This window comes from Sesamum indicum, linkage group LG5, assembly GCF_026168435.1.
Source record: "Sesamum indicum cultivar Baizhima isolate 11 linkage group LG5, ASM2616843v1, whole genome shotgun sequence".
Lineage (NCBI taxonomy): Eukaryota > Viridiplantae > Streptophyta > Magnoliopsida > Lamiales > Pedaliaceae > Sesamum > Sesamum indicum.
Genome location: NC_142661.1, coordinates 16,933,470 through 16,946,324, shown reverse-complemented (window position 1 = coordinate 16,946,324; position 12,855 = coordinate 16,933,470). Strand labels below are relative to the sequence as shown.

At 34.6% G+C, this 12,855-nt stretch overlaps 2 protein-coding genes across 4 annotated transcripts; one reads left to right on the top strand and one right to left on the bottom strand.

The window, feature by feature from the left end:
• Window positions 1-665: 665 nt before the first annotated feature.
• Window positions 666-1,823, top strand: LOC105161946 (FCS-Like Zinc finger 13). Its single transcript, XM_011079824.3, has 2 exons — window positions 666-1,399; window positions 1,519-1,823. The coding sequence occupies exons 1-2, from the start codon at window positions 816-818 to the stop codon at window positions 1,676-1,678; spliced, it is 744 nt and encodes a 247-aa protein (XP_011078126.1). The 5' UTR covers window positions 666-815; the 3' UTR covers window positions 1,679-1,823.
• A 981-nt stretch (window positions 1,824-2,804) lies between these two features.
• Window positions 2,805-9,640, bottom strand: LOC105161947 (oligouridylate-binding protein 1). 3 transcript variants are annotated; one of them, XM_011079826.3, is made up of 13 exons: window positions 9,486-9,640; window positions 9,235-9,346; window positions 7,871-7,932; window positions 7,083-7,185; window positions 6,395-6,471; window positions 6,264-6,325; window positions 6,068-6,155; window positions 5,887-5,962; window positions 5,778-5,808; window positions 4,858-4,977; window positions 4,570-4,655; window positions 3,928-4,101; window positions 2,805-3,339 (listed from the first exon to the last, which is right to left on the bottom strand). In XM_011079826.3, the coding sequence occupies exons 2-13, from the start codon at window positions 9,316-9,318 to the stop codon at window positions 3,088-3,090; spliced, it is 1,215 nt and encodes a 404-aa protein (XP_011078128.1). In that variant the 5' UTR covers window positions 9,319-9,346; window positions 9,486-9,640; the 3' UTR covers window positions 2,805-3,087. The 3 variants fall into 3 exon arrangements, with proteins under 3 accessions (XP_011078128.1, XP_011078129.1, XP_088736734.1); XM_011079827.3 differs by having other exon boundaries at window positions 9,453-9,630; XM_088880608.1 differs by having other exon boundaries at window positions 9,534-9,608.
• Between the last annotated feature and the right edge of the window lie 3,215 nt (window positions 9,641-12,855).

Sequence of the window (12,855 nt, the reverse complement as noted above, 5' to 3'; positions counted from 1 at the left end):
ATGTTTATACCAACTCCGGGCATCTTTATTTATTCTTATCACATCTTTTACAATCACAAATTAGAATAAAATAAAAGCACTCTTTTGATATAAAAAGTCGACATTAGTTCAAAAAAGTTATAAATCTCTTTAAAAATTTAAAAAAAGAAAAAACAAACTCTCATAAAAGGAACGGAATAATATCTTTAAAGAGTTAAAAGATTTGGTAAAAAGTAGAACATGCACACACGGGGGGTAAATTCGTAATTGCGGACACAACACTAGAACCCTGTGAGTGACAATTCAGGGGCACCGTAGATCACTTTCACAGGGCCCACCGCAGTCTGAATAGTCCAGAAGAATCGAAGCAATCAAGGGGCCCACACACACCCGACGTGATAATTCTGGCCCTCTGATCAAACGCCACGTACCCCCATCTCCGGCGACGTCACTTCACCGGAATCTCGGGCTGAGTCAGACAACGGCGAAGTGGGGCCCCGATCTTGGATCGGGTCCCAATCATTGGACATGGACGTTACTTAAAATATTGTCCCCCCACTGACAACTGACATTTTTTGGAAGAGAAACAAAAGACTTTGGAATCAATTTTAATAATAGAATAAAGTGGTTCAATTATGCAACTTTGCTCTATTGAATCCCATCAAATACAACTATATAGTTGTCATATGTTCAAACCAAACCATGGGCTAAGTCTAACAACTCCCATCAAACATAAGTAGGGAGGCCTCTTAAATCAAGAATCAAGTTCTGAGGTCTGTCCAAGCCATACGATATCTTTGTATTAGTGAATAAGAAAGAAGGAGGTTTAACTGACCATGTTGGGAAAAAAATCGACGCCGGTGATCGGTATGCTCACGGGATCATTGGTTTCCGGTTGTCGGCCTAGGGGTGTCCACGTCACAACTAGCCCAAGAAGTCACCTTGAGGCCAAGACTCAATCTCCAAGAGGGCTTAAAAGTTTTGATCTTGGTGGGGTGGGATTAGGCATCGTGGCGGCCCTCGAGAAGTCGGGCGATGGTCGGGGTGATGTTCCGGCTAATAAGGCGTTATTCAGTCGAAATTTGAGCCGATCCAACCCGATTCCGGTCATTTCACCAAAGAAGTCATCTGGATATAAAGAAAACTTGGAGGAGGTAGAGAGGCAGAGTTGGGAGGAGTATACTATTGTGACCTGCCATGTCCCAAACAAGTCATACACGAAGGTGTACTTTGATGCCAAAAAAGGTGATGAAAGGAGCCCTTTTAGGATAAGTAGCAGCATGAAGAGTACCCGGGCCAGCGTTTTTCACATAGCTCCGCCAAGATTTGGGGAGGCCACCGGAGTTCTGGCTGCCGATTTTCTCAGCTCATGCGGTATGTGCCAGAAGAAGCTCCAAGGCGAAGACATATACATGTACAGGTATATTGGAATTTGCCCTTTCTTGGAAATATAGTTCTTGAGGATTAAGAAAAAGTGGACATGTGATTGTAAGGGAAAGTGTTGATGCTGATGATAGTTTTGTACATGGAAATTTGCAGGGGAGAGAAAGCATTCTGCAGCACAGAGTGCAGATACAGGCAAATAGTTATGGATGAGCGCAAAGAGAAGTGCAGCTCAGAAGCCTCCAGGCCGGTCGATGTCTCCTCCTCGCCTTACGCTAACGGCCAGAACTTCACCGTCGGAATTCTGGCAATTTAGTCTGAACATACATGGGTAGCGATTAGCTAGCCATGCCATCAACATACTAGTATGAGTAGAGTACATATATATATATGTATACTCCGGATTATTACACCGTTATACATATGGGAAACAGCTCGTCAATGGAGCTACCCTTTTTGTCTCTCTCTCTCTCTCTCTCTCATGACAGCTTCAATGATGAGTGTGAACCTTGATCATCATTGTAGTAGTTCACAAAATTTGCATAGAGGATGATGGGTGATTTCATGTTACATGAGCAGGTAAACATATAACATTAAATGTGGTTTACATGTCATGGGGTGTTTGTTTTTTTTTTTTTTTTTTAACAATACCGAAACGAAATTTGTATAAGCCGAATAGTCTTGTTACAAGTGGAGGAGTTAACCAATCTAACAGAAGAACAAAACATATCTTCCCTGACCAAGGGATAAAAGAAGGTGTGCAGGTATCGTAATAGTCTGTCAAGGCCAAAAGGTCAGCTGGTTTGTTCCCTCTCTGTAACACTGCTGCGAGAGGACTGATCTAAAATCAGTCAAGATCTACTAACAGTCCTACGGTAGGTTCGCCGCAGTCTGATTGGATGGGCAGGGGCCAGGTTCCTATTGAAGAGATGAAAAAGAAGCATTGAATCAGTTTCGATAATAAGATTATCAATTTGGAGTTCTCAAGCCAATTGAAGTCCCTTCCAAAATCCCTGCAATTTCAACACTGTTGTTAGTCAAAGTGCCAATGAAGCTCATGAACTCTGCAATGAACTTACCTTGGCCGAACCATCAATATTAAGTTTAAAAAAACATAATGGGGGATGGGTCTATTTGATGTAATGCCGAGTCTTATCACTGCCAGGTGCTTTAGCAATTGAATGATGGTATTAGTAATCCGTGAGAAAACAGGAATTTATGTAGGATTACAAAAATGCAAGAAACTTCTCATTCACTTTCCTCCATCACTCCCTGAAACCCAACAAGATCTAATGGTAGAGTATGTCCGTAATAAGATTTTGAAATAGAAAATTCAAACTGATACTCAACTACAATGGGGGTAACACACACATTAACAACGACACAATGATAATAGCATTCTACCAAGGGTAGAAAGTTTAGGACCATCGAGAAACGATAAGTTGCAAGAAAATTAAAGAACTTCATAATGATACCAGCGTTCTGGTTGGAAGGCACATAGGAACCTCCACAAACAGAATTTCGCTCATCCATTTACAGAACTGCAGTAGGTAAGTCATTGTCATTTTCATACTCCCCAGTTGAAAAACTATGACACAAGCTATTTCCCATACAAGCGGGAACTACAGAGGGGACATAGTAAAAGGAACAGAAAACAAATGCAGTAACAGATGAAGAAAAGATAAAACTTAATCCCAGCCTGCAAAGCAGCACTGAGTTTCTATATTACTGGTAATACATAGGTGGCTGGCTTGTGGTGATGCTCGAAAATCCACCATCATATATTGCCTGAGTAGCAGTACCAAGACGCTGACCTTGTGGATATATAAGAGGTTGAGCACCAAGTTTACTCAAAGCAAGCTGCCTTCCATATGCAGCAAGATCAGCGGCTGACAAACCTGGCATATGAGCTGCGGCTGGTGGAGGTAAAGGGGCAGAACTGGTTCCTGGGGGAGTAGGCTTACTACCCCATGAGCACTACGGAATAAACATCTATTGGTTAGATCGGCCGTCGTAGTATAAAACAGAATATAAATTAGACATACATAATACGACAAAAGAGGTGCTAAAGAACATTGAAGAAATACAAACAAAATATGGAAAAACTTTGGTCCAAGTCACCTATAAATACAATGAGGATTAAGCCTCTTTAAACCACGGAATAATTAAACTTTGATAACACTCGCTTGGAACGAGAAATTGTCATTTGTATATAATATAGCATCAGCTTATTCGACTTGAGTAGGTCAATGATAAACCATCCTACCAGATACCAAGTTATAAACCACAGCACAAAAATACAACTCAGAAATACAAGGCACAACATGGCTATCATAGTTGCATCTTGAGTGATATATCACAACAAGCAGAAGTGAAAGTGCCTAGACTCAGTTTATCATATGTGATTGACAGGTATGCTGAAGGAGAGAACAATAGGTATCAGCTTTCTTTTGTAGGAGTCTGTCTTAGATATGCCGTGCGGCCCATGCCACAAAGCTGATATTTAGCTTAATCCAATCAGATTTACAGAGAAACAAGATATTGCTACTTAAATTGCACCTGTACCTTAATTGGTTTGCCAAAAAAGATTCGGGCATTTCCGATCTTGATGGCATGAGCTGCTTCAGCATGGCTGCTGTACCTTATGAAGCCAAATCCTTTGTCTCGTTGAATACGGACATCTTCAATTGTTCCAGCTCCAAGTGCATGGAAATGACGATGGAGATCAACTAATGTGACCTGCAATAATATAAGTGTGAACCATACGAACAAAACAGAGTCCTCAATCCTACCTCCCAACCCCTAATCCCGAAAGCATAACCTAATGGAGGGTAAAATATCGGAAGAAAAAGACCAGATAAGGCAAGAAAAATTATTATTGCTATATAGAAGAAAATATAGATTAAGAAATGCAAAGAATGAGTCATGCTGCTTAATGTCTACAACAGAAGCAAACTGCAGTTCTCTTTCTTAATAGAACAAAATATAATCTAATTGTAAGACATAAATGATACTGACAAGCATGCATCCATTAGTAGATGCCTAAATTTGTTTAACAATACAGAGCTGCTGGCAACTTCAAGCTGATTGTTTCCCAAAATAAAAACTTATACACCTCACTCTATTTTAATTGCAATAGTCCAGATTGTTGGTTTAATCGCATTTATGATGCAACAACTTATAAGATTAGGTTCAGTCTATACTAACTTCAGGGGCAAGATTGCCAACATAGACGGTAGTATACTGCGGATTATTTTCTGGACCATCTTCTTTCCTCTTTTCTTGACCATCCTCTGCAATACAATTTATGAGGAAAAGTCCATGACATATAGCAAAGTTACATATCTGCTGCAAATAGTGTATCACTAACTAAATACCATTAATCTTGCAGATGTTCAATCTCTTCATGTAAACAAATCACCTTCGTATTAGAAGACATTGAACAACATACAGAGCCAGATTTACAGCAAGGACAAGTGCAGTAGAAGAACAAACCTGATGATCCGTTTGTTAATTCCACAATGTTTTTTGAATCGGAACTCTGCTGGTCATCGCCTAAACCAGCACCTTTTGTAGCCCAATTGCAACGAATTTGCCTTGTTCCAAGCCACTTCCCTGTAATTTAAGAATCCATTAAAACCCAAAGCATCAACGGTACAGCTTGTAGTTGAATTTGGAAAAAAACATCACCCTCCAAGCTGCGGTCACTAAAAATGTAACCAAGCTGTATGAACCATTTACCAATGCAATAAACGAGCAAAGACTTTATAGATACACTATGAATATGCTAAACGAACTGCAATGAAAAAATTGTCAAAGAAGGCAGGACTATTTGTGATCCATGTTATACAGATTTGATATTTAAGTCTGCAGGCAAAGGTACAAAAATATTTATACTAGGTCACCAAAGTTCATCATAATGTTTTAAGTTCAATCTGCACTCAACAAAACCAACCTTCCATCACGTTCTTGTATTATTTGTCACAGAAAAACCATAACTCTTCCCCACTGTGAAAGTAAAAGTCTCGTATTCTCATGAAAGTGACAAATTGATATCATAACTGGAAAAGGTGGTCAACATTAATTATAAGCTTTTGAACAGGAATTTCAATGTCTAAGAGAAATTTTTTCATAAAAGTCTTTTTGGTTCAGCAATCACATAAAATCGACTTTTTTATTTCCTTTTATGGATAAGTAAACTTGATGAACAGAAACCATGCACATAATATTTTCTCCAGAAGAAGGCTTCTGCTCTCACCCTTACCATTGGAAACCAATAGAAATGAAAATAGAGAAAACAGAAAGAAATTAAGTATAGGGGAATAAGCAAGAGAGTGGATCAAGCACAATGTCCCAGCCTAATAACTGACATGACAAGAATAGAAGAAAGAAACAAAAAGTAGAAGTATTCTCACCATTCATATCATTAATTGCACTTTGAGCATCCTGAACAACACCCAAGGAAAACAATTACTGAATACCTTTACAAATTGAAAGGAAAAAATAAAACCAACATCTGCACACCAGCTTATTGCGGAAAGATACAAAACCGAAACCCCTGGAACGGCCAGTCTTCTGATCCCACATGACCCTTGCATCTCTGTAATAATACAAAGATGGATTTTGTGCAGTTCTCAGTATTACTATTTGGTCTGAAAGTCTTGGAACCTCAGCTCCAATGAAGAAATAATGAAATTGGACTTACGAGCAAGTAGGATACATAGAGAAGCATGCAAATAAGGTAGCATCCGTAACCTCTGGGCTAAGATCACCGACGAAAATGTTGAAATGTGCTGCACAGCCAGGTTTAGTTTGCATAGAATATCAAAACTTAAATCCACTAACTGTTGTGAAAGAGGAACAAGAATAGATTAAAAGAAATTCCAGATATATCTAAGTACTTGATGTGGCCTCCCTCTGAATACCAGCATATGCCCAGTTAACTTTTATAGGCTGTCCAAACCTGCAAACTACATATTAGACAAAATACAAAATACTTGAATACCAAAATTTCACCACAATTTCTACTCACAAATTCCTCCCATTAAGGGTCAAAATAGAAAGGGCAGCTGATTGACGATCAAAGTAGTCCACAAAACCATACGATGACTGCATTTCAAAGGAGGATACCATTCATTACAACCAGAAGCCAAATTTACTCACCAATTTAAGAAAGACTATTTTCCTTCAAAAGAATTAACAATAGAAATTCAAACATAAACTAATGAAATATTAAATCAATTGACTTAATGATTAAGAGGTAAACTTTGATAGAACCTATCATTTGCATTTCTCTGTTCCTTGCCAAATGATAACTTAATTTGGAGAGACTCAAATAGATGTCAGTTACATCCTATTAAAAGCTAAAAGAATGGAGCCAGTTTTTCCCACATCATATGGTAATTCAGTTACCATGAGAACCTCTCTAGGTGTTGTGGTGATTCCTGAGCATCATATATAGATGATACTTTTTAGCTGTGCTTCCTTGGTAACATAATTTACCATTCAACTTCAGTTAAGTTTTCTTTATCTAATTCTAATGTATATCAGAGCAAACATTAGAACTGAGGTGGTGTCAAAAAGAGACTAAGCATAGGAGTTAAAGGATCCAGGTAATATCAATCCATAGGGAAAAAGCAAAGAATTCTCCAAGCATTTAGGATAGGAACAACTAATTTCATAAACCAGCAAACCAAGAGACATTAAGGATCAAAACACACCTTGTCTTTTCGAATAAGCTTGCAACCTTCAAGAGGACCAGCACTAGAGAAAACCTCTTGAAGAAGAAGTTCTGTAACTTGTGGGTGAATATTGCCAACATAGCTGCAATGCATCAGATAAAGTTGTACATATTAAAACTTGACAAAGTATAAACTGACAAAATAACGCATGCAAATGATATCATGCATCCCGGACAATCAACTCAACTAGGAAAGTTCATGGTTTAGAAATGCATAGACAAACAATAATCTAAGTTAGAGATGAAAAGAAACAAAAGCCGAATAGGATAATATGCCTTTTTTTTTTCAGACGAAATGGTTGATCCGCATCCATATTATAAGGAACAGGTACCAATCTAGACTGTACAGGTATTTGATCTCTCATTACGTCTCTCAATAACCACCACAATAAACCATTAACTACTGTGGTTTCTGAATTAGATCATAACTATCTATATTGTCCGGAACTACAGAGGAGGTACAGTTGGATGTGGTGTCTCATTTTACCTCTCCATAACCTAGCATCAGAGTCAGAGACCGACCATCATTATTGCAGTAAATATTTGGAAGATATTTCAATATTTTTTCTACATATATTTTCAAAATTTGCTTTAGGGATCTATATCAAGCATGTCAACATAGTTTTACAGTGAAGATACCACAGACTCACAAAACAATCGAGACAACATTGTCAACAAACACTAAAAGAAGGTATTTATTTGGAAATGGAAAAGCAAAGTGGAATAAGTAAATGCATAAAGAAAGGTGAATGTTCACAAAGAACTCACACACTGCGGCAAGAACTTGAATCAAATCCAGGAGGCAAGTTTCCACTTAAGATAGGCTCTATCTGCATGTTTAATAATATTTTCGTAAGAATATAGATAAAAATACTATAATTGTCTTTCAAGAGACTGAAGTACAATATATAAGTTACTCTTGAAGACAGTCTCATGATAGATTCAATGCAACAGATGTTACTATTTATTATTGTCTAGCTTAAACCACCAAACCCATAGTGAGGTTCATTCAAAACCATAAATCCATAAACCAAAACAGTAATGAACTGGTTGCACAGCAAGTGAGAAGTTCGAACTCGAATAGAGTCTTAAATTGTGTATCTATAAACACCCAGTGACCCTACTGATTCAGTTAGGTAGTTGGACATGTACTCCTACGGCCAGTAAACTACGAGTATCAATAGTCTAATATCCCTTTCAGAAAGTCGACTCCAGCTAATGAAGTACCTTCCTCACGGTATTTTCTAATTTGACATTGTTTTGAGATCAACTCACAACTTGCTTAATCGGAAGTGAGAATAAGATTCAATTCCCCCATTGCATTAACAATAAAAGCACCAGCTACATTTAATGCATTTGACATGAACGGCACCAAATTCTTAAAATTCTATCCATTGAACGAATACTTCTACATGTAAGTAAAGAAGGAGTACCCACTACATCAATAAGTTCTCTAAGGAAGCATCTCCCTGAAGGGAAACGTGAGCCACTTCACCAAAGACAAAAACTACCTCAATAATGAACAACTTTCCACATATTTTAAGGCGAAAAATAGGTGCAACTCACCAAACTACGACAAAGCACTTTAAAACAATTAGGTCCGGCTCTTGTCGGAAACTGAAATTAGAAAAGTTATTGCAGCACGCAACTCATCAAAGCCAAGCCACAGACACATGAATAACCTTCAAAACTATTAAAACCAAAAAAAAAAAAAAAGAAGCAACTGCAGAGGAAAATAATTATACATGCAACTTCTTGGTTGAGAAACAAACCAAGATCAAAATCATTTCTTTTCATTCCCTATAGTCTCCGCCGGAATTGAACAAGTTCAGATGAAATGCAATAGTCAATCATTTCATCCACGCATTTTGATCAAACTCTATCAAGAATGAGCTCCAGTAGTTATGAGTTTAACTGCTCAAATTTACACTCTCCAAATTCATCTGCATTCCTTCAAGTGACTAAACAATGGGGAAAAAAGAAAACGCTAATGCCTGAAACAATTAATAAAACATAAATTTCGCAATGCGTAACAACCAAATTAACTAAAATATCCTTAAAAACAACAACCAAGGAACAAACACACAGAACACGTAACAAATTAAAGAATGAAAATAAAAGGAAAAATGAACCTGAGGAGGTGCTAGAAGACCCGGATGGTAAAGCGATTGCTGCATCAGTGCTTGCTGCTGCTTCAACCTCTGCTGCTGCATCATCTTCTTTTCCCGTACAACACAATGTTAACTATATGGATGCAAATGAAAATCGGAATTTTCAGACACAACAACGCATAATAGTAAAGGAATACAAAAAATAAATCAAAAACTGAAGGCAAAAAAAGGAAATAAACCCTCTAAGGAGGGAGGTTATGAAGAAGAAAGACCGCAAGCGAGCGAGCGAGAGAGAGAGAGAGTGGAGGGAGAGCAATCACTGTTGGGTGAAATTGCGCTCGCTTTCATCTTTTATTTTGAGCGGGTGTGTCCGTTTATGTTGCTGGGTCTATGCTATCGGGTTTCTGGACCGCACCCAGTACGAGGTTGTCCGGCTAAGCTTATTTAAAACATTCCTTAACTTTCTACATTTTATAAAATATTTTAAATTTTTATAAATATTTCATTTTATTTTGAAAATAAATTCTAAAGTATTTGAATAAATAAAATATCAAAAACTATAAAGTTATTTTTCATACTATAATAAAAATAAAAAAATAATCACACTATTAGGATTTAAAATTACATAAATAGATAATTTTGCTTTGAGAAAAACATTAATTAAATTAAGTATAAAAGTGAAATATTATCAAAATTTTGACTGTGCTTTGTTTATTGAATATTAAGATTAAAAAGCTTATAAGATCTAAAAATTTAATTTTATTTTAGAATTTTATAAACTTTTCAAAAAGTATTCCCATAGTTTTTAATGTATAAGTTTGATTTAGTATAAATTACACTAACACTTTTGAGATCAGATTTAATTAGGGTGAATAGCAATTTATCCTCATGTGATATTGAAAATGAGCACATTACCCTCCTATGAAAAAATTATAGCAATTTACCCCCTATACTTTTTAAAATGAAGCAATTTACCTCCTTATACAGGGAGGTAAATTGCTTCATTTTAAATGCATAGGGAGATAAAATGTTGTATTTTATAAAACAGAAGGAGGTAAATCGCTATTTATTTTTTCATAAGGGGGTAATTTGCTCATTTTCTATATCATAAAAGAATTACTTGTATTTTTTATGATTTAATTATATTAACACTTTTTTGTTTTTTACAAAATTATAACCGATGTCTGTATAATATACTTCAGGGATTTTTTGTATAAGTATTTTCTCCAATTAGGTATTTTAGGGGTTGTTGTACAATTTTTTTTTTTTTTTGGGTCATGAGATGTTTATGTAAAATGCAATTATAAATTTAAGAGGCGCACTTGTAATTTTGTAAATGATAGAAGAAATTTGTATAATTAAATATAATTTTAAGGGGTGTTGATATTATTTACTAATTTAATTGTTGAATGAGTTTACTTCCAAGAAGTTTCAATATAGTTATAATAATTTAATATTTATAGACATTTTATCATTTTTTTTAATTTATTGAATTGAACGAATTATTTAAATTTAATTTGTTTTCGTCGAGCATAACAAATAATTTTATTATAAAAAAATATAATTTTAGTCCTGTAATTTAGAAATTGGTATTTTATAATGCACGAATTAATTTTTGTAATTTAATATTTTTGCAATGTTAATCCTTTTTCGGTCAATTTATTTAAAAAATGTATGTGATTTTGCACAAGACTAATTAAATAACATAAATATAATAAAATTTAACATTATATATACATATCGAGGGTAGTTCATTATTAATTTTTCATAAGACGTGGACGGTGGATCTGTCCCGAAACTCCCAACAATGTGAATTTTCAGTGATGGGCTAGCCCAACACTGCAGCCCAACTAATTTTGGGCTGATTTGGATCTTAATATATTTGGTATTTTGTTGTGTTTATTGGGCCTGAAATTTAAATTAATCCTTCTCCATTTCATTTTTGGTGGTTGTCGAGACTTGAATAATACAGAAACGTGTTTCTTATCGTTTCTTTCTAAATGCTAAAAGCGTGATTTCTCTTTAAATGATCATTATTCACAAAGTCCTGCTACTTACATGAAAAGAATCCAAGATTGATTTTCTAAAATGATGTGATATGTGAAACGAGCAAATATCTTTTTATGAAAAAAGATTTAGTAAATTATTTTCCTATGTTACAAAAAGTGAAGCAAATTATCCTATCAATAGTTCAGATAGGGGGTAATTTGCTTCATTTTTCAAAATACAATGGGTTGTTATTTTTTTTTTTACGGGGGATTTTTTGCTCATTTCTCATATCACATGAAGGTAAATTCTTATTTATTTTGTGGGATGGGATTAATACACAATAAAACTAAGGATAAATGGTGATAGGATAAATTTATATTTTATTTACTTAGATCGATATAAGTCACGACTAAGGCAGGTAGAGATTATATTAAAAAAATTACTTTTCAACTTTTTATATTAAAAAATCATAAAATTTATAATTTCACCCTCGAATTTTTTTATTTATTTTTATATTTTATATTAATAAAATTGAGGATCATTGAATTTGAATGTAAAGTTGGGATAGACTGCACGTTGCATCTCAATAGGAAACGTCCATTTTTCACCCATAAATGAAATCATGGATTTTAGCAAAAAGACAAGACAATGGTCTCGTGATCTCCACCAAATAAATTAATGAAACAATTATGATGACCGTAAAAGCGCTAGAACGTGGATCTCACTTTTAACACTATTTAAGAGTGAAAGCGGCATGTGAAAGTAAAATTGTTAAAACAATGTTTTTGTTTTTATTAAAGTTAAGCAATTTCCGACTTATTTTAAAATATTCACAAACTCTTTTAATATTTAGAAATAATTACACTTTTTTTTTTTTACTTAAAGTTTGGTATAATTAGACGTAAACCTCCTATAGTTTAAAAAATTACATTTAGCACCCTTGAGGTTTACTTCCGTCAAACAAATAAGTCCCTCCATTAGTTTAATTCAGCGAATTTGTTGATATTAACAAAAAAAAAATTAAAAAGAAACTTAGATTTACCCCGATTAACTTATTATTGACTTATAATAGATTAAATAAATCTTTTTATTATAAATTATCCTCGTACATCTTCACGTATTAATGCGTGTGATGAGAAATATTTTCACAGTTACAGGGGTAGTTTAGTTCAAAAAAAATTAACCTACAATATGTTAGTTTTAAGTCAATCAATGCTAATATCAATTTTTATTCAGTTTTTTTTTGTTCATATTAGCAAATTCAGTGAATTTTAACTAACGATGAGACTTATTTGTTAGATGGATGCAAACATCAGAGGTGCTAGATGTAATTTTTCAAATTACAGGAAGTCTACATGTAATTACACCAAATCTCAGGAAAGAGGAGTGTAATTATCCCTAATATTTATCATATCAATTACAAAATTAAAATTTCTAATATTTTATAAGTTCTATAATTTTATTTTAATATTTCACTTTCAGAGATTTATAAATTATGAAAATAAAATATAAAACGTATGTGTTTGTAAAATATTCTCAAATACTTAATTATATTTTGATGAATGTAGCCTAAGTATGTAAAAATAATCAATACTGAACAATAAATCTTACAATAATAGTAGTTATGCATAAAGAAACTTTAAGATATTAATA